At 38.8% G+C, this 20,832-nt stretch overlaps 1 protein-coding gene and 1 pseudogene across 6 annotated transcripts in view; both read right to left on the bottom strand.

Moving 5' to 3' along the window:
* The window catches only part of LOC105756903 (DNA helicase B pseudogene), a 7,750-nt pseudogene extending 3,320 nt beyond the window's left edge, over positions 1–4,430 (bottom strand).
* The window catches only part of DLGAP1 (DLG associated protein 1), a 427,582-nt gene that overhangs the window by 374,168 nt on the left and 32,582 nt on the right, over positions 1–20,832 (bottom strand). For 2 of the 6 annotated variants that reach the window (XM_004388923.2, XM_004388921.2), the window contains exon 1: positions 14,178–14,321. The exons of the other annotated variants lie outside the window; for them this stretch is intronic. In XM_004388923.2, the coding sequence (XP_004388980.1) occupies positions 14,178–14,228 (51 nt within the window). In that variant the 5' untranslated portion in view covers positions 14,229–14,321. Of the gene's footprint in view, positions 1–14,177; positions 14,322–20,832 lie in introns of those variants that run through there. 6 annotated transcript variants of the gene reach the window in all.

The following is a 20,832-nucleotide window of genomic DNA, read 5'->3' as shown; positions in this document are numbered from 1 at the left end:
TGCCTTCTGGGCCTTGTCACTGGACTCCTGTACCTCGTTACTCTCATGGTTTTACTGGGCTGTCCACTTCCAGGCTGAACAGTGAACCTCGAAGGTAACTTCACCACTGAGCTAAAAGGGTTAAATGATTATCTCTTGATGTAAAAGTAACCAGAGCGCTTGTTACTGACACGTGTTCTCCATTTTTCCTTCTGTCTCCAAATATTGACTGCAGTTCAGTCTTTAGTATTCTACCTTTCACACGCACGTGAACACAAATGCACACTTCATGTTCAGAGATGATGTTTTCCTATTACAGAAGTTGTAAACCACTTCTGGACAATAATAATACAGATAGATTTCATCTAAAAAGGGTTTCTTTCTTTTGTGATTTTTTCTTTACTTTTTGGCAATGAGTCAAACTGACCTAATGTGACTGGTTTGACTAGGGTCCTTCCGATGTTCGTGCTTCCTCCTCTGAACAATGCCAACTGTCTCCCATCCATACACACCTAACTGCAGCTAGGTGAGGAGACAAACTCCCGCTCAGATGTGGGACTGTGCAGAGTAAGACATTCTGAACCAATAGAAAAGTGTTCATTTTAAATTAAGCTCCACTTATGATATCCCACTTAACAAAAGAGAATTATTTCTTTGATACAGGTTTGGGCAATATCCAGAAAAAAACAAAAAAACTCTGTGCTGGAATGTCCACAGGAAACTTTTTTTTTTAGGAGAAGATATTTCATATATCAAAGAAAAAAAATGGTTTCCTGATTCCTACCCAGACCAGTCAAAAGTTCCTGATGTCACTGGGAGAGTTTTGAAACACAGAGAATACAGAATAGGGGTAGGTAGGCCACTGTCGGGGAAGGGTAGAAAATAGTAGGCTTCTCCGTCGGTGCCCCCTGCCCAGTCACAAGGCAGAGTGGGCAAGACCACCTAGCTCCTCATCCACTTGTCTGGCTACTTGGATTTCTCCTCTACTTCCATCCAAGGCTGCTCCTAGATATAAATTTTGACCAGATTTCAGTTGTAATAAATACGTGGGTAGGAGAGGCAAGAGAACCTCAAAGGTGATCTTTCCCATTTGGAGTTTTTTAGGAACGGCTCTCTGAATGAGAATCACAAAAGTAACAATTGATTTTCTGCCCAATTATGTTGGAGGCATAATTTTCTACGAATGGCAAGATACATTTGTTTGTTTTGTTTTGATTTACTAAACCACTTTTCTTTATTCTTATGTTACACAGAAACCAAAAGGAGATATAAAAATTTTTTCCAGGAGGCATTTGGGTATCCTGACATATTTAAATCCGAAGTTTCTAGTCCACGTGGTCAGCACAGGTAGAGGAGACTGGGACATATGACCTGATTCCCTTTTGGAGCATTATCATAGGCTAACCCAGAAAGATTCAATTCAGATAAAATTTTAATATCTTTATTAAGGTAACCTACCAATGTGGATTTACAAAAGATAGAGTACCTTAGTGTAAAAATTATATTGTTATATTCACTTAATTAACAATGAAAAATTTACCAACCATTTCTAAAGAAGTTGATGCCTTAAAGAAAACATTGACTGGAAGACTGAATATATAAAAATAATTTCTGCAATCTATTCAACTGTTGTATTCACCTAAAGAAAGGTATAAAGATTTATCTACTAGAGAATTCATCACAGCATTGTATGTAAAGGTGAAAAATATGGTAGTGAATAACTTTCCTCAGTATGTATTGTTAATGTACTAGTTCCTCAGATGTGATGTTAATATATTAGAATGTAATCTTCCTGAGGGAAGAGAGTTTTGTTTGTTTGGTGCTATGTTCTCAGTGTCCGGGAATATGTCTGGCACATGGTAGATGAGTGTTAGCATTTGCTAAATGAATATACACTCCCACATAATGAAGCATTTCATAGATACTAAAAGGAACCAGGTAGATCTGTATGTGCTAACATGGAAGGATGGCCAATATATAGTATTATGTAATTAGGGCCAAGGTCTGAACACTATTTACTATAGTTTGTTAGCTTGTTAAAAAAGAAGAAAAAAAACGCGTACGTATGTGTATACATAAAAGGAGCCCTGGTGGTGCAATGGTTAAGTGCTCACCTGCTAACAGCAAGGCTGGCAGTTTGAACCCACCAGAGCTCCAAGGAAGAAAAGACTTGGTGATACGCTCCCGTAAAGATTGGAGTGTAGGAAACTCTATGGGGCAGTTCTACTCTGTCTTATAGAGTCGCTATCAGTCGGAATAGACTCGATGGCAAACAACATATACATATGTGTGTGAATACATATGTTTATGTATACCTATATATACATAGGTGTATGCTGAATATATGTAGAAAATTTCAGAAGGAAAATGTTAAAAAGATAACGGTGGAAAGCAGGAATGGGGAAGTTGAGGAAGAGGGACCTTTGACTTTTACCTCTATACCATTTGCTACTGTTTAAATTTTTCACAATTAGCATATATAGCTTTTAATAAAAAATGAATTCTGGGGGAAACTCAGACCCACTTTCATTAAAAAAATTAAATGAAAAACACCAAACCTATAACTACTATAGATGTGTATTTTAGAATTTGTGTTGTCTTTACATTATCTCAGTCCACAGATACTATTCAGTCACTTACAAAGAAAACCTAAGGAACAGGTTTTAACTGGAAATTGATGAGAGCTAGACTAGAGAATCATAAATTAGAATCTTCAAAAAACCATGCCTGTACACCCTTTTAACTCAGTACTGAAGTCACTCCAGAGGTTCATCCTTCAGCCAAAGATTAGATAGGCCTATAAAGCAAATAATAGTACATCTAGCTCAACCAGGGGCAAGGATGAGAAGGCAGAAGGGGACAGGAAAGTTGGATGAATGGAAATGGGAAACCCAAGGTCGAGAAGGGGAGAGTGTTGACACATCACAGGGTTGGCAACCAATGTCACAAAACAATATGCGTATTGTTTAATGAGAAACAATTTGCTCTATAAACCTTCACCTAAAACACAATAAAGAAATGCAAACAAAAAAAAAAAATTCCAAGAACCATTATTAAAGAATATATTTATACTTTCTTATTTCTTCAGCTTGGGCTAGAATTTTATATTTAAGTTAAGAAAATTTACATGTAACTATGCAAAAACCCATACGTTCTGTGTCAGCCTGTATCACTTATTTTCAATGAGGTAAAATAGCTTATTTAAACTTTGAATTTCCCCACTGGGTTTAGATGATTCAGCTGTTTATTCAGCAGCTCTCTACATAAAAATAGATGGATGACATTTGTGGGTGCTTTGCAAAAAATATTCTTTGGAGACAGAGGCAGTACTTGAATGCCATATTTACCACTTACATAAGAATGGCAAGTTTTATGGAATGAGGACTTGATCTAAAATAGTCAGTCTCCTTTCTTATATATAACCAGTATATTAGAAAGGAAGCAATCACAATCGTTTGACATATAATGACATCCCATCTGAGTTTTACTATTTGGCGATTATAATTAATTTAATGGAAACCTAAGCATGGTTGGAAAGATTTTTCTGATAATTACATACGGAGGCTTTCCTCTTCTTTCACCTTTCGAATTATGTTTCTCCCGCCTCATCCTCCCATCAAATGTTTATTGAGTGCCTGCTACATAGCAGGCACTGTGGTTATAGAAATAAATGAATATGAGGATGATGTTGAGTATATTTTACCTGACTTTATAGATCTATTTAATAATGTTTATACCAACCTGCGAAAAATAAAAGGTAGTTAATATTAACCTTAAACCTGCTGTCATAGGATCCCACGGAATCTAGGATAAAAATTAAAATAGGTTGAGCTGAAAATACACTGTCACCAGAAATTTCAAACTGAGTAGATATACAGGAGAACTATTGTCAATTAAAGTATGAAATATTAAAATCAGTGTTCCAATCTCGGCTCCATTGCTGATGGCGAAGGATTACAACACCAGGAGGAAATGAAAGCAAATGCATCACTTTCTCACCCAGAAAAAGCACACCTCTCTTAGAATGCCACTGACTTCATTTATTAAAAAAACAGACTTGAGGAGGAAATTGTATTTATTGGGACATATGAAAGAGGAAATCGGGGCCGTTGAGGCATGCTGTGTGTTATCGCTGTAACACACATCCACCCTCAGTTTATGGACGTTCTCATAAAAGATAATGGGATTAGATTATTTGTCTTCCTCGTCTAGAGTTCTCCTAATCCTGAATGCCACCATGCAGACCTCGGGTGAATGACATTTGCCCACAGCAGAGGACCTGAACTTTGCCTCCTCCTGTGGTGTGACTTGAATACCTCGCACCCACCTTCCCTGTCAGGCCTGCCACCTGCTTCTTCCCTGTGGTAGCCTGCTGGTCAGAAGGCACAGCAGGTGGCAGGCGGGGGTCAGGTTACAAGGGAAGAGGCCTTCCCAACCACACATTCCTCCATGTCGCTCAGAATCTACCTCCCCGAGGGAGCCTAAGTGGCCCCCCTGCCGCATACATTATCTTGTCACTACTGTATTTTCCTTTCCGTAGACTCTGAATGCCTTGAAAGAGCAGGGATTTTGTGTTTTCTTTTTGAACCTCACTGTACAGTTCTGAGCACCCGGTGGCATTCGGTATATGTGATAAATACTAATGATGAACAAAGAAGCAGCTCTGGAGGCCTGGGGGCTGGCTTCAGAAGAACTCAGAACGAGGGAAAACAAATGATTCTAACACAAAGGCAGGATTTAGCCTTTCACTAGATTCAATTGCTACATGTGAAAAAGTTTGCTAATAAATGGCACAGCAACTTTATAAGGCGGAGCCTTGGGTGTGGAGCGGATTTCAGGATGTGTTTTCCATCTCCCCTCCAATTTTGGGAGGTATGATGTGGCAGGATTCTGGAATCCAGACTTATGCTATTTTCCTTCTTCTCTTTCTTGTATGTTTAAACCAGTTGCCATAGAGCTGATCAGACTTATGGTGACTCATGTGTGTCAGAGTAGAACTGTGCTCCATAGAGTTTACAATGGCTGATTTTTGGGAAGCAGATCACCAGGCCTTTCTTCTGAGGTGCCTCTGAGTGAACTCGAACCTCCAACCCTTTCGGTTAGCAGCCGAGTGATGTAACCGTTTGCACCACCCAGGGACTACCTTGTATGCTTAAACTTCCATTGTAATGAATTAAGTCTCCCTCTTCAATACTGTAGAGTGATTATTTCTTTTCTATGAAAAGGAAACATTTAGTCATAAGATGATATTTAAGCATATTCCCTCTTATGACTCTTTCTAGCTCTATTTGTATGTAGTTTTTGACTCAGGTGTAAATACATTAATTTTGGCAAGCAATAGACATTATTAATTTTATACATGATACACATGTATCCTCTTTCTTTTCATAAACATGCACTTCTGATAAACTTTCAAAAATAATAAATTTTTCAAAACATTAGAAATAATTGATAATTTCATTTTGAGAAAGCAAAATACCCTAGATCATATAAGTCATGGGCAGTGGTCAACGCAAAGACTAAACATTTTTTTCCTCCCTTTAGATTTCATAGTAGTTTGGGAGAAAGTAGTTGATGATACCTAATCTCTTAGTAATTTAAAAGTAATGTAAATTGGATGGGGCCACAGAATTAAAACAATGGAGAAGGGAGAGACAGATGCAGAAACTGTCTTAGATGACAGCCAACAATCTGTGGTAGCAGGTGTGCTTCAGATAATGGGCCAGAGAACTGAGTTTTCTGGTCTTTTAGCCTAACAAGATAACACTAACACCATAACCATAGGACATGGTTATAAAGTAATCAAAACAGCAACAACAACCAAACCCATTGCCGTCAAGTCGATTTTGACTCACAGCAATCCTGTAGGACAGAGTACAACTGCTCCATAGGGTTTCCAAGGAGCGGCTGGTGGATTTGAACTGCTGATCTTTTGGTTAGCAGCCCAGCTCTTAACCATTGCACCACCAGGACTCCATAGACTAATTAGCACTAGCAAAAATGTAACTAGTCTATTGACATAAGCAAGCATTAAAATCCCATTTCAAGGTTGTTTTCAGCGAGTCAACATTTTTAATCCCACTGATCAGGTCTTTGGGAGCCCTGGTGTCACAGTGGTTAAAGCACTTGGTTGCTAACCGAAAGGTCAGTGGTTCAAACCCATCAGACACTCCGCAGGAGAAAGATGTGGCAGTCTGCTTTCGTAAAAATTTACAGCCTTGGAAATCCTATGGGGCAGTTCTACTCTGTCCTATAGGGTCACTATGAGTCGGAATTGACTGGACAGCAAAGGGTAATCAGGGCTTTCAGTTGTTAAGAAATACTTCATTGTATGGTTTATGAGCAAATAAGGTACAAAAATACCAGCCATTGTGGAGCACAGCTTTTCAATACCCGTGACTGGATGGTGATGGTGCACATATTGGTATCTCAGACAGTGCCTGGTATTATGCCTTGAACATGCAGAAAGTGTTCAAAACTCCATGTTTGATTAATGAGTGGTGCGTGGGATTTCACATTTCCCCACTACCACCCTGTCTGGAAGAAAGATACAACTTTTTCTGTTCATGTCAGTGAGTAAACTCCTGGAGCTAGGTTGTTAACTGTGTAATTCTAAATTTACCAAATACTTAAGATGGACATAGAATGAGGATAAAACCAAAACTAAACCAGTTGCTGACTAGTTGATTCCAACTCACAGTGACCCCATGTGTGTCAAAGTAGAACTGTGCTCCATAGGGTCTTAGTGGCTGATTTTTCAGAAGCAGATCGCCAAGCCTATCTTCCAAGGCACCTCTGGGTGGACTCAAAACTTCTATCTTTTTGTTAGCAGCCGAGTGCTTTAACTGTGCCACCCAGGGACACCCAGAATGAAGATAAAGGAGTTTATAATTTGTTCTTGAGACTTAGACATACTCAGGTGTCCTTTTTAGTTGCTTGCTTGGTGTGGGTAGATGCTGTAGATACTGAATCGCTTGATAACTTATTAATGATAAGTTTAATTCATATGAGATAATCTGTGTATTTCACATGTTTTACTACTGTTCTTCTTATTTATTTCTGTAATAAGAAGAAAATAGTAATGTACATTTATAGATTTTGCATTGAACATGACAATTTTATTTAAGAAAAAAAATTGTGAAACTTAGAAAATTTTCTTTCAAATGTGAAATACAAGAGACAAAAAACCAACCTGTGGTTTTATGTTTGAAAATGAGTTAGTGTGCATTTTAACATGGTGTTTTCTTATTCTTTTATAGGCTGCCTTGGTCTCTCCATTTTCTATAAGGAAAAAAAAGTCATAAAAGAGATGGTTAAGTAAGAGCCGGAAATGAAGAAAACTTGTTCTTAAATTTGAGTTGTATGCTGAACATAAAATGGATAATAGAGGGAATTTGTACCTGTTCCATGCATGAAGCAATTCTGAGGTTCTCCCTTTTATAATTTCTTGCTTTTGAGAGGACAGGGTGAAAAGATTTCTTTTCTTTAGACACTGATCTTAGGATTCATGAATTTTATTACTTTATTTATCCTATGATAACTCTGTCCACAGGGTACAATTAATTAATCAATTTATCCATTCACTCACATTTATTGAGCACTCCTATATGCTGAGCACTGGGAAAGTAGAAGGCAGAAGTATAAATAGACTGGTCTTTGCCCTCAGGGGTCTTTCTGTCTATTAGAGGGAGAGGTAGAATTAGCAGCGAGGAGGAGGCAACAAGCACCCAAGTGTAGTTAACTATAAAGTGTGGAAATTACTAGGAAATGCATATGTAGCCAGCACAATTAGCATGGAACGTAGTTCAAGGAGGTCATACTTGACTTGGGTCTCGAGTGATGAGCAAGTCTTGGCCAGCTGGGCAAAAGGAGAAGAAGAGAGTGTCAGAGGACAGGAAAGAACATACTTGGAGGCATGGGCATAGGAAAGGCACGGCATGTTCTGTAAGAAATACCAAATGTACATACAACACATTGAGCGTCAAACTATACACATTTTACTTCAGATTTAAAGCTCTCAGGGAACGCCTAGAAATAGATAAAGTACTCAGTTTCATGTTAACAGTCTCGACTTGGTTTAAAGCCCAAGAGGTCACTTTCAGGATTTCTTTTCTCAAACTGTCACTAATTTTCTATCACCAGTGTGGCACTGAGAAAAGAGAAAATGTCTCCTTCTGTTTCTGGGACACAAGTCCTCTTTTCTACGAGTTTCTAAGCCATTGCACCCTTCCTCAGCAGCATACCTGGCTGCCCAGGGAAATTCCCCAAACCAGCCTTTCTTCTGAACTGATTACTCTGTTCTGAACAGGGGATTCCACTTCTGTTTATGTCTAAAAGCCCCACAGATGACTTCACACTTTGACCTGCTCCTTCTGGACTTCCTGTAACCCAAAAGCACTGTGACAGCTCCAGCTGTATATTCTAGGCATGTATTTAATACTTAGAAGGTCTCTCCACCCCACACTATCAGCCTTTGTAATATCTTTTCTTATGTTAACATTTTATTTCTCTTTATTAGCTCATTTGGAGTCATCTTTCATTTCCCAAAATATCATCACTATATTAGTTTACTCTGGCTGCTGTAACGAATTATGACAAATTTAGTGGCTTAAAGCAATACACATTTATTCTTTTTCAGATCTGAGGACCAGAAGTCCAAAATAGTTTCACTGAATTGAAACCAAGTTATGGGCAGGGCCACACTCCCTCTGGGGGCTCCAGGGGAGAATCCATTTCTTTGCCTTTTCTACCTTCTAGAGCTGCATTCCTTCCATTCCTTGGCTATGGCCCCTTCCTCTATCTTCAAAACCAGCAGCATAGTATCTCAAATCTCTTTTTGCCTCCATGGTCACATCATCTCCTTCTGTGGTCAAGTCTCCCTCTGCTTCCCTCTTATAATGACTGCTGTGGTTACACTGGACCCACCTGGATAATCCAGGATTATGCCCCATCTCAAGATCCTTAATTTAATCACAACTGCAAAGTCCCTTTTGCCATATAAGGTACCATTCACCTAATCCCTGGAACCCAATCCTAGATTCCTGGGATTAGGGTGTGGACATATGTGGAGCCATTATTCTGCCTACCACAGCCACCAAAATCCTCACTATTGCCAGTTAGTACCTACTCTGTGCCAGACATCATTGTATGACATAGACACCATTACTACTCCATTTTACAGACGAATAAATTGAGCCCAGAAAAGTTAAGTGACTTGGTCAAAGTCACATAGAGAAATGGTTTCTACCTAGGTCCGTCCAATTTGAAAGCCTTTGCCCACACCTCACACAGTGCTGTATTGTCGCACATTTTGTGACTGGGAGCATCTGTGTGCTGGTTTGGATCATAAGGACCCCAAAGACTATCATAGGCAACATGAAATGGAAAACATCACAGAAATTGTACAAGGCCCTTCTGTAGTTGTACTTCTAGATATTTCTCCCGCAGAGAGCACTGCTAATTAAGTGGGTAGGTGGTAACAAGCAGCAATTTGCTTCTCCAGTCAAAGATCGGTGGGGGCACGCTAGGTAGTCTGACGTCAGGCTAAGGTGGAGGAACACTAAGGACCAACTGAGCTCAGCGAACAGCACCGTGGAAAGAGTAATCACAGAGCAGGACCAGGAAAAAAATCCTTGGTGGAAAGAACAATGGGAGAGAAACAGAAATGGAAGGCCCAGCTACTTTCACTATGGAGACAGAAAGAAAGAAAACCCCTGTAGACACAGGGGCTGAAGAAAAAAGCTGGAGAATAAAGACTACAGCACAAAGAAAAGTACTTTCAGATTAATAGTGAGGAAAAATACACTTGGGGCAGACCACTGGAGGTCAGAAAGTAAGTGATCACAGGCAGGCAGTGAAAATCAAGGATTTTTCTAAGGTCCCAATTTATTTTTAAGGCTGAATTTTCTCATTCTGAGGAAGCAGTAGACCACGAGGGGAAGAGAAAGTTCTGGCTCCTGGACTCAAACAGAGCAGAGGGGCTACTCCTTAATACCAATGCTGACTGGGCAACTTGAGCCTCATTTCTCTCATTTATGAAATGGGAATAATAATGTGAAAACCCAAACCCAAATCCATTGCTGTTGAGTCGATTCTGACTCACAGTGACAGTACAGGACAGAGTAGAACTGCCCCATAGGGTTTCCAAGGAGCCGCTGGTGGATTTGAACGGCTGACCTTTTGGTCAGAATTTATGTGAACCACCTTAGCACAGTACTTTGCAGGGATGAGTGACATAAAGAATCACTGCATTCAGTTTCTTCAATCTCATCAACACAAAAGGCAATAAAGCTTGTTAAGGAGTCTAGACAGATAGAATTTACTCTGTGCCAGGCAATGTGCTTGATCATGGGCCACAGCTGTGATAAGAGAGACTAGATCTACACCTTCATGGAACTGGCAGGTTAGTGGAAGATTCAACAAGTAAACACATAATCCTATATAAAATATAAAAATTATGGTAAGGAAATAATGGATGCTATGAGAACATATTGGAAGAGAGCACCTGACATGCCTGGCCAGTCAGGGAAGACTTCCTGGAAGAAGTGCCATCTTAGATGAGACCAGAAGGTTGAGAAGGGGTTAACTAAGGAAGAGAGGAGGTTGGGGTGGGTAGATAGAAAAAATTAAAGAGAGAGCAGCTCATGCAAAGGCCCTGAGACAAGAGAACATGGCACCTCAGAGGAAGTTAAAAGTAGATCAAACCCAAAACCAAATTCATTGCCATCGAGTCCATTCCCACTCATAGCGACCCTATAGGACAGAGTAGAACTGCTCCATAAGGTTTCCAAGAAGCGGCTGGTGGGTTCGAACTGCTAACCTTTTGGTTAGCAGCCAAATGCTTAACCACTGTGCTTCCAGGGCTCCAAAAAAAAAAAAAAAAAAGATCCATAGGGCTGAAATACAGAGTGTTAAGAAACTAGGCTGTGAAGAAAAAAAGCTCCTCAATTATGTCAGACCCTCTAAGTTAGGAGCTTTGGACTTTATCTGAAGAACCACTGAAGGATTTTTATGCAGAAGATTTAATGATTTGTTATTTCAGAAAAATCTAGAGTGTGCAGAATGGACTAGATTAAGGGAAACTAGTGGAAGGCCCTCAAGGAGAAGGATTGACACTGTGGCTGCAACAATGGGCTCAAACATAGCAAAGATTGTGAGGATGGTGCAGGACCAGGCAGTGTTTCATTCTGTTGTACATAGGGTCACTATGAGTCGGAATTGACCCAACGGCACATAACAGAGGCAAGAAGACCACTTACGAAGTCTTTACAATAAGCTATGTGAGAACTGAGAAATAACAGAGATTCAACTGGCAGTGTGACAGAGGGAATGGAGAGAAGTGAATGGAAATAAAATTTAAAGGACTTGGTGATTTTTCCACTCATTCATTCATCCTTTAATTCAATCAACTTTTATGAGTTTTCCTTGGAGACATGATATGAGAGTGAGGGATCAAAGTTGTCTGCCATGTTTTTGGGCTAAAAAAAATGGGTAGATAGTGTTGCCCTTTACAGAGATAGAAACACAGGATAAGGAAGTTTCTGGGGAAGATACTGAGCACAGTTTTGGACAGAATAGGTTTTGAGTAATGCCTTTATTTTTCTAACCCAGATACCCTTGGGTCCCCCAGCCTGTGAGCATAAATGAGGTCACACTGACAATAATAAACATGCCTAGTGATATTTTAGTCCTGTCTCATCTTTGCTTGTCCTCCAGTTAATTCTGATTGTCCGCAAGACTGGGTTTTGCATGCATTTAGGAACAAATCTGCTTGCTGCCTTCTGCTCAGGCCTCCTTGCTATGGTGCCAAGAACTTCTTGTGGTGGCGGGCCATCTGTGACAATGCTGCTGCTTTTGTCGCCACTGTCCTCCGTGGGTGGTGGCTCCATGGTCTTTGGTGTGTGTGTGTGTGTGTGTGTGTGTGTGTGTGTGTATGTGTGTGTAGAGAAAGCAGTGCTGTTTTCTCTGGTTTTTCTCCATTAATTAACATACAGCATTAGCGTGTGATTCTATGAGTAATGCCTGCTTTGCTTTTGCATTGCTAAGAATGCCTGGAAGGACTAATAACTCTGCACCTCATCTTGAAGCATGCGTGGGTAGACCACTGCAAAAAGAAAAAAAAGAACTGTGAAAAGAAAAGAATGCTGGCCCAATAGCCTTGCACATTTTCACTATCAGTCTGGTTTTAGGTGGCCATAGTGGATAAAAAGCCATAAAACAAAACAAAACAACAGCAAAAGAAACCAAACCTGTTGCTGTTGAGTCGATTCTGACTCACAGTGACCCTATAGGACAGAGTAGAATTGCCCCGTACGGTTTCCAAGGAGCACCTAGTGGACTCAAACTGCTGACCTTTTGGTTAGTAGCCATAGCTCTTAACCACTATGCCACCAGGGTTTCACAAAAGTCTTCTTATTGTAAAAATGGCAAGAAACAGAAGACAATACCTTGGTGGTAAAAAAAGGTTTGTTTTCTAGCTCATTAGTTTCCGCCAGCTTTAAAAGGAACACAATGAAATCCATATGTTCTGGACTAGCAATACTGGAGAGACTGGAAATGGGAAAATGTCAGAGCTAAATAAGCAAAGAAGTGCAAGAGGCAGCTGAAGACAGTCTGGAGTGATGACTTGTGAGGGAAAGGGAGAAAAGAGGAAAATAAAATGAGCACCTTTCAAATTCAAAACAACTCACCAGGTTTGAGCTTCCAGTAGGGTCCTACAAACAGAATAGCCATGGAATTGAATATATTCAAAAAATTTTGAAGTATGAATAGGTAACACATATCTGTCCTGGTGCTCTTTAAAATTAACTGTGATAGACTAAAACACCATCCTCCTACTTCTCATAGGTTGATTAAATTAGAGGCATTTCAAGAAATGCCCAAAATTTGTAGGTGGACCATTCATGATATTTTAGAAGGAAGTAAGTCATTAGTGGTAGCTAAATACTTTTGTTCAGTTAGCGTATTGTTTACACCTCTCAGAAAAACAGACATTGTGAACAATTTAAAAGTGGGAAATAAAAGTTCTTTCTTTTTCTGTAAAACCATGATTGTGATGTTAAGATTTAAATGAAACAAAAACATCTAGTACACACAGCTTATTTTTCCTGCATAAAAACAAAACAAGAACAGGAGGAAAATTTCCTCTCCATTTCTCTGAAATTTGCCATATCCTTTGGCCGTTTTTGAATAGACATTCTGAATAGAAATATCTTTTGAGGTCACCTAGTTTGAGAGAATAGGGTCTCTGATTTTCAGGTGACATGGCAGTGAGCCCAGAAGGCCTGAAAACATAAATCTTAATTATATTTTTCATTTTTGTCTTTCTTATAGAAAAAAGTATACTAGCCATCTTGCTAAGCCTTTGCTAATTCAGGGATTTGTGCTATGATCTGATTAAAACAAAAATACTCTGTGTTAAACACTGAAAAGCTATATCATAAAAAGCATAGCCAGCTTAATAACTGTTCCATCACTTTTGTTTTTGAGATATAGTAGTCAAGGTAGCAATGAAAGCCAGAGAGAGGTTTGGTAGTTTGTAAGTCTATGAACTTCAGTGGACAAGTGCATTTTTCACGTGAACTGAAATCTTTGCAGCCAGGGTAAATCAAGAAAGTAATAATGAAAATTCACGTTACCAGTATGCTACTATTTTTAAAATACAATTTTACAAAATAAAACCCACTTAAACTGGAGCCGTGGGATAATTTTAGCAATTGAAAAATTACTACCTTCTAGAATAACATGTACTTAGAAATGAAATGATTCAGAAACCAGTATGATATATGTATTCTGTTTTCCTCAGAGTAAATTCAACATTAATTTATAATATATCATGTTAAATATATTCAGTAATCATCGTTTAAATAATTTTGCCTATTTTTTCTGCATCTAAATATTCTGTTGTTTTACTAAATTCACTTGGCACTAAACATGATAAAAATATTACGATATAGATGTCATTCTTACTAAAAAGCTCAAATTTCCCCTTAGTCCTTCTAGTATCATAAGCAACCTAATCAAAGGAAAAGGTACATTGGGGGTACTCTTTTTTAAAATTGTTCATCCCAAATTCACAGACATCATGAAACATGAAATTAACTCTACCATGTTAAAAGAAAAATTATGGATTAGCCCAGAAACCAAACACAGAGACTATTTCTTTTCCTTTCCATAGCCCAGAATTGCTATTAGCTTACCTTATTAGCTGAAATGCCAAACAGAATGTCTTTATGGAAAATTAAGTTCATTATTCATCTCAGCTTTGATTTGGTGTAGTGCAGCTGAGAGCATTTAGCTTCTCTCTACGATTTGCCAATGCTAAGTGGGTGAGTAAGGCAGTAAACACAAGGACTGGGAGGAGTGGTTGGCCATCACTCACAACTCTAGAACTGCAACTTTGCATTTTCATTCATCTGTGGCTACTTAATGAAATTAAATCATATAACTGAAGAAAAACATACAGTGAATACTTAGTGCAGATTTCTACGCCTGTGCAATTGCCATAGAAGTTGCAGTTATAGTGTACTACATGCTAACTGCTCCTGCAAAATTACATTGCTATCTTTTATTATCTTGGTGGATTCTTAGGCTAATGATTCACTTTGCAGCACATATAGGGGATAATGTATATTCTGCCAAAGAGAAATCCACATGGAGGAGTGATCCCCATGATTTGCTAAAGAAAGAATGCCTGATTTTCTGACTAGTGATGGAAAGACAGATGCATTTTTACAATTTTGAAAATAAATGTGCATAGATAGACCAATCGTATATAACATCCAAATATTTAATAAAGAAAAAAACTTTAAGGCTTCAGGAGTTAAATAGCAATAGGTATCTCTCCTTTGGACATAAAATGCTCTTTTAGGAAAAGAAAAGTCATAGTAATGATTTATTAAATTTCTCCAAAAGTACTGAACAAGTTTTAGAAAACTTTGGGCAAGTACTTTTATTTTTAAAAAGTTGACTTTACTAGAGAAACATTGCAGAAAATCTCGCTTAGTTAAAATGTGTTTTATTTCCAGATGGGGCATGCTCTCCTAGGCGCTTTACTTCCTGGGATTTGCACATGCAGCAGTTATTACACTCCACCTTTACCAAGTGAAAGGGACAACCATAAGAGGAGACCAGCCCTTAGCCCTTGTCCACTGAAATTTTATCCACAGCATATCTGTCCAATTTTGGTGTACAGCAAAGCTTTTCAAACCTTTCTCGCCTCTGTCACCATGTAAAACCAAACCCCCGAAGTCCCCTCTCCGGAATTAATAAGAGTCGGGCTGCCTTTAATGAGAAATGATGAAGAAAAAACATAATTAAATTATTAATTTGCTTCAACATGCTAAGCATAGAATTACCATATGACCCAGCAAATCTACTCCTAGGCATACATATACTCAAGAGAAACGGAAACAAACATTCACAGAAAAACTTGAACAGGAATGTTACATAATAGCTGAAAGTGGAAACAATCCAAATGTCCATCAACTGAAGAGTGGATAAACAAACTGTGGTATACCCATACAATGAAATATTATTTGACATTAAAAAGAAACGAAGTATTACATGCTAGAACATGGACGAACACTGAAAACATCGTGCTAATTGAAAGAGCTAGCCGCAAAAGACCACATATTATATGATTCCACTTATATGAAATGTCCAAAGTAGGCAAATTTATAGAGATGGAAATAGACCAGTGGTTGCCCAGGGCTGGGACAGGGAGGACTAGGGAGTGACTGCTAATGGGTACAGAGTTTCTTTTTGGAGTTATGAAACTGTACTAATTAGATTTTGTTGATGGTTGGAAAATTCTGTGAATATACTGAAACCATGGAATTATACACTTACAATGGGTGAATTTTATGGCTTGTGAATTGTATTTCAATAAAGATGTTAATAAAATTATTAATTTGTGACAGAAATATATATATACACATATATAATTCTGCAAAAGGCAGATTTCAAAAGAAGAGGTGGAGGAGGAATAAGGATAGCCTAACTCTTGAGAACTGGTGGGCTGTAGATCTACCTAAAGAACCATTTGTGTTGGTGTTTTATCATGGCTAATTTTCTATAAGAAAAAATGACCCAAAGTCAGAGGGAGCGAGAGCAAGAAGAAGAAGACGAGGAGGAAGAGAAGGGAGAGGAAGAGGAAGAAGAGGAGGAAGAGAAGAAAGAGGAAGGGGCAAGAAGAAGAAAGAAAGAATGAGAAGGTGGAGACTTGTTTTGATTAGATATTGGAAAAGGGAAGATGATTCAAGAAGGAAGGTAGGATTACAAAACTTCATTCTAATAATATAATATCAATCAATTCAGATGAAACTAAAAACAAAGTTTTTAAAGAAACCACGAGAATTGCTAAAGAAGGGGTTTGAAGTGTTCAAATTAAAGGAACTTGTTTCAAACATGAGATATGGGTTCAAAATCAAGGAAGAATACAAGTAAAGTGATGAGCACCAAGAGCACTAAAGCCCAGAATAAAATGAAGTTTGTTAATTTAAAAAAAAAAAAAAAGGCAAGAACAGTGAAAAAGTCCTTTTAAAAGATATAGCTTGAAGCAAATTAAAAAAAAGGAAAATCCCAAGGCTTGGTGCAGATGGTATAATGTGAACAGATGATGATGAAGGAGGAGGAGGAGAAGGGGGGGGAGGGAAGGAGGAGGAAAACAAAAAGTCAAACTCTCAAACTTGTATTTTTCTACCATTTTCTCTATTAAAGAAAATGATCTTCAAAATAGAAAGAGTAGATGAAGAAGAGGCATAGTGAAGAGACATTTGAATACCAGGGAAACCTCTCATACACAGTTGTTGTTAGATGCTGTCCAGTCAGTTCCAACTTAAAGCAACCCTACGTACAACAGGACAAAACACTGAATGGTCCTGTGCCACCTCACAATTGTTGTTATGCTTGAGCTCACTGTTGAGCCACTGGGTCAATCCATCTCCTGGAGTGGAGGGTCTTCCTCTCTTTCGCTGACCCTCTACTTTACCAAGCATGATATCCTTCTCCAGGAACTGGTCCCTCTTGATAACATGTCCAAAGTACGTGAGACAAAATCTCACCATCCTTGCTTCTAAGGAGCATTCTGGCTGTACTTCTTCCAAAACGGACTTGTTTGTTCTTCTGGCAGTCCATAGTATATTCAGTATTCTTCTCCAACACCGGAATTCAAAGGCATCAATTCTTCTTCGGTCTTCCTTATTCATTGTCCAGCTTTGTATGCATATGAGGTGACTGAAAATACTACAGCTTGGGTCAGGTGCACCTTAGTCCACAGAGTGACGTCTTTGCTTTGTAACACTTTAAAGAGGCCTTTTTACAGCAGACTTGCCCAATGCAATACATTTGATTTCTTGACTGCTGCTTCCATAGGCATTGATTGTGAATCCAAGTAAAATGAAATGCATAGATGACTACTAAATTAATATTTTTCATTCCAGAGCTCCCATATGAGCTTCAGACCCACATTCTCACTTGGTACTTGACAATTTCACTTAGATAATTTAAAGATACTTCATACACAGCACTTTCAAAATCAAACTCATTTTCTCACCAGTCCCCCACCCTTACCCCTACAGTAAACACACCAACTCTTCTTCCCTGCTGCTGTAAGTGGAACCACCATCTTTTACGCAAGTTAGAAATCTAGACACAATTCAGGACACTTCACTCCCCTCCCATCACCAAGTCCTGTAGATTTGGAATCTCTGGAAACTGTCCACTTGCCTCAATATCCTTGTCACCAGCCTAGTCCCAATTACCATTTTCTTTCACTGAGTATACTATACTTGTATTCTGACTGGTTTTCCTTCTTCCATTTTCCCTCCCTTCTAACTTACTGAAAACAAAGGATGATTTCAGAAGACAAAATGAATATCACCTATCCTCCAACACACACAAACAAGGATATAAATACTCCTGTTTTAAACACGACCTCCAGGGCCCTTGATGATACAGTCCTGCATATTTTTCCAGCTTCATCTTGGACCGTCTTGGTAATCCAGCCACACCAATCCTTTTTATTTCTAATCCTTTTGTTTATTCCTGCCTTTGCACATGCTCATCCCTCTACTTGGGAAATTAATGGGAATATAAAGGAATCTTGGCTTATTGTCTAATTTATTCTTGCTCTTCCTTTGAACCTAATCTCAACCATCACTTTCTAGAGGACGATTCCCTGAACTTCTTAAGTCAATGGGCTGTTACAGTACTGTATTCTTCTTTGTAGTTACTAAGCAAGGTGGTCACTTGGGCCGGGCTTGTACATATGAGCAGAAGGTTCAGAAGGTGCTTGGGTCACCACACTCTTGGCATCTTTAAAGAGTCTTATTTGGGCCAAGTGGCTTAGTTAAACTTTGTGGAGAGACCATGCCTCCCTGTTGTTCACCTTTCTAATAAGGAAGCATGAGGGGTGTCTTGCCTGGAGAGGAGGCAGGGAAAAAACATTTTGGGCTCAGGAACCCAGCAGTCTGATCTTAGGTGACAGCTGTTTAGGGGAGTGCTAAGCAATATCAGCTACCTATCTTTTAGAAGCCGTGGGGACCTTGGTGCCATGGGTAGCTGAATTTAGCTACGGTTCCTCCCACTGAAGAAAGAGACAGCCCCTTTGCAGATAGTTCTCAGAGAACCAGAGAAGGGCTTCCAACATAATTCAAAACTATCCCTTACCACAGTAGTAATTTACATTTATTTTTGTGATTGATCTTCCCCTTGGCCAATAAGGAGCATGAGAGTAAGGATCATGTCTGTTTTCTGATCATCACTGTATCAGTTTGCATCTACACTGGGCCTGGCAATAGTAGGCATTTAATGAATACTTTCTGAATGAAGGAATAAAAGCGCTCTTAAATTGCTAGGCTGTGGTGAGAAGGTGATGACAACATAATTGCTGCTAGCAAAATAATCTAAAGCATGTGTCTATGTGTGGTGTCAGTACTAGTTTTCTTGTTTATAAAGTCTGACCGTCTTTCCCTTGTCAATATGGCTGTGATGTCACTAGAATATGAAGATCCACTATAAGTCAAATGCAGACAGTTCACTTAGAAAAGCAGCAATTAGGATATTTATCTAAAACATTGTAGATATGTTAGATTAATAATTTAACTTTCTCAATTAATATGTTTTCCTTTTAAAAAAGAGGATGATAACATTGATAAACCTCTGACTAAACTAAACATGCTTTGTACATGTTATCAGGAGGGATTAGTCCCTGGAGAAGGACATCGTGCTTGGTAAAGTAGAGGGTCACTGAAAGAGTGTAAGATCCTCAATGACATACACTGACACAGTGGCTGCAACAATGATTGTGAGGACGGCGCAGGACCAGGCAGTGTTTGGTCCTGCTGTATACAGGGTCACTATGAGTTGGAACGGACTTGATGGCACCTAACAACAACAACACTAAACACATCAAGGCGGGAAAAAAGGAAGCAATATATAAACGTGATTAGGATTGAAAAAAGGAACTTGGATAAATATACGGACAATACTATATCATTGAAAAAGAAAAGAAACAGACTTCACACCAATACACTGAAAAACATTTAGAACATTAAGCTTAGGGTTTTGTGCCCAGGCAAATTACATCCTTGTGAACTCAAGAGCTTTCAGTTAGGATGCCAGGTTCAAGGTGGGTTATCTGGAAGACTGTTAAACGAAAGGATGGAGGCAAAAGATGGACAAATCTTTGGAATCTTTAAAAAGATAGCTTCTGTGTATAACAGTTTATTGGGTTTGGCTTTACAACTTAGCATCATCCTAGCACAGGCTATTAAAGAGAAGGATTCCGAATACTAATAAAAGTATGCGGGGCTTACTAAGAGGTAGTACGCTCAGCAGTCTATGCTATACTTTTTATTTTTGAAGATTAACTTGGTTGACAGTTAAACACGGACACTGAGATTTCTTATAAAAACTTCTCTTCATGGATAGAATCAGGAGGAATATATTTTTAAATATTAGCTGGACTTCTGGTTTTGGCAGGAACAGAATTTTCTCACTTCTCTTGGAGTTCCTTTTGAACAACAAAAACGGTAACACAGCAAAATGAAAAGAAGTACCCACCAATTATATTTTCAGCAAAACCAACAGAATCCACAAACTCCCAAGTCAGAGCCCGGCCAGAAGCTGAAGAGGGAAGTCGCTATAAAGTGGCAGGTGAGTGGGAAGTATGAAGGGGTACTGGATACAGCAGAACTCAGAAATCTCTCTCAACTGTTAACTCCCTGAAAGAGAGGGCCCCTGTTTAAGAGGAAAACGTGGTGGGAAACACTGAGTTGGATCTGGGTAGTGGAGAGAGAGTTGGCAAATCTCATTAAGGGCCAGAAAAATTCTGTTTCTAAAAGTGCCTGTGTCACTTGTTTCCCCATATGACAGGCAGTCTATGAGGTACTCCATGAAGAAATTGGGGAAGATCAGAACTAGGTTTGGTTCTGAGAATCAGAGGATATGTGGCTACAGAGACACATTAAATTGTAAGGAAACCATTGATCACTGTAGGAGCAGCAAAGGAAGCCCTTGATTTATAAATGCTTGGAAAGCTACTGCCCACAATTCTCTCCTCAGAAACCTTTTTCTGATTCTCTAGGAAAAGCAAACTCCTTTAAACAGAAGCAACATAAAAGGAATAGAGATGTAGATACTATAAGGAATATGACAAGGAACGTCACAAATTCCCTATAAATAATGAAAACTCACCAGAAAAAAATAGTTGCCACAAAACAGATAAAAAGCATAAACTTTCAGCATGAATTAAAAGATAATTACTGAAGCAATTGTAGCTATTAAGTTAGCTATTATGCTAATTAAGTGAGATCATACAATATTTGTCCTTTTGTGACTGACTTACTTCAC

Source organism: Trichechus manatus, unplaced genomic scaffold (genome assembly GCF_000243295.1).
Source record: "Trichechus manatus latirostris isolate Lorelei unplaced genomic scaffold, TriManLat1.0 scaffold00222, whole genome shotgun sequence".
Lineage (NCBI taxonomy): Eukaryota > Metazoa > Chordata > Mammalia > Sirenia > Trichechidae > Trichechus > Trichechus manatus.
This window is presented reverse-complemented; position numbering and strand designations above follow the sequence as displayed.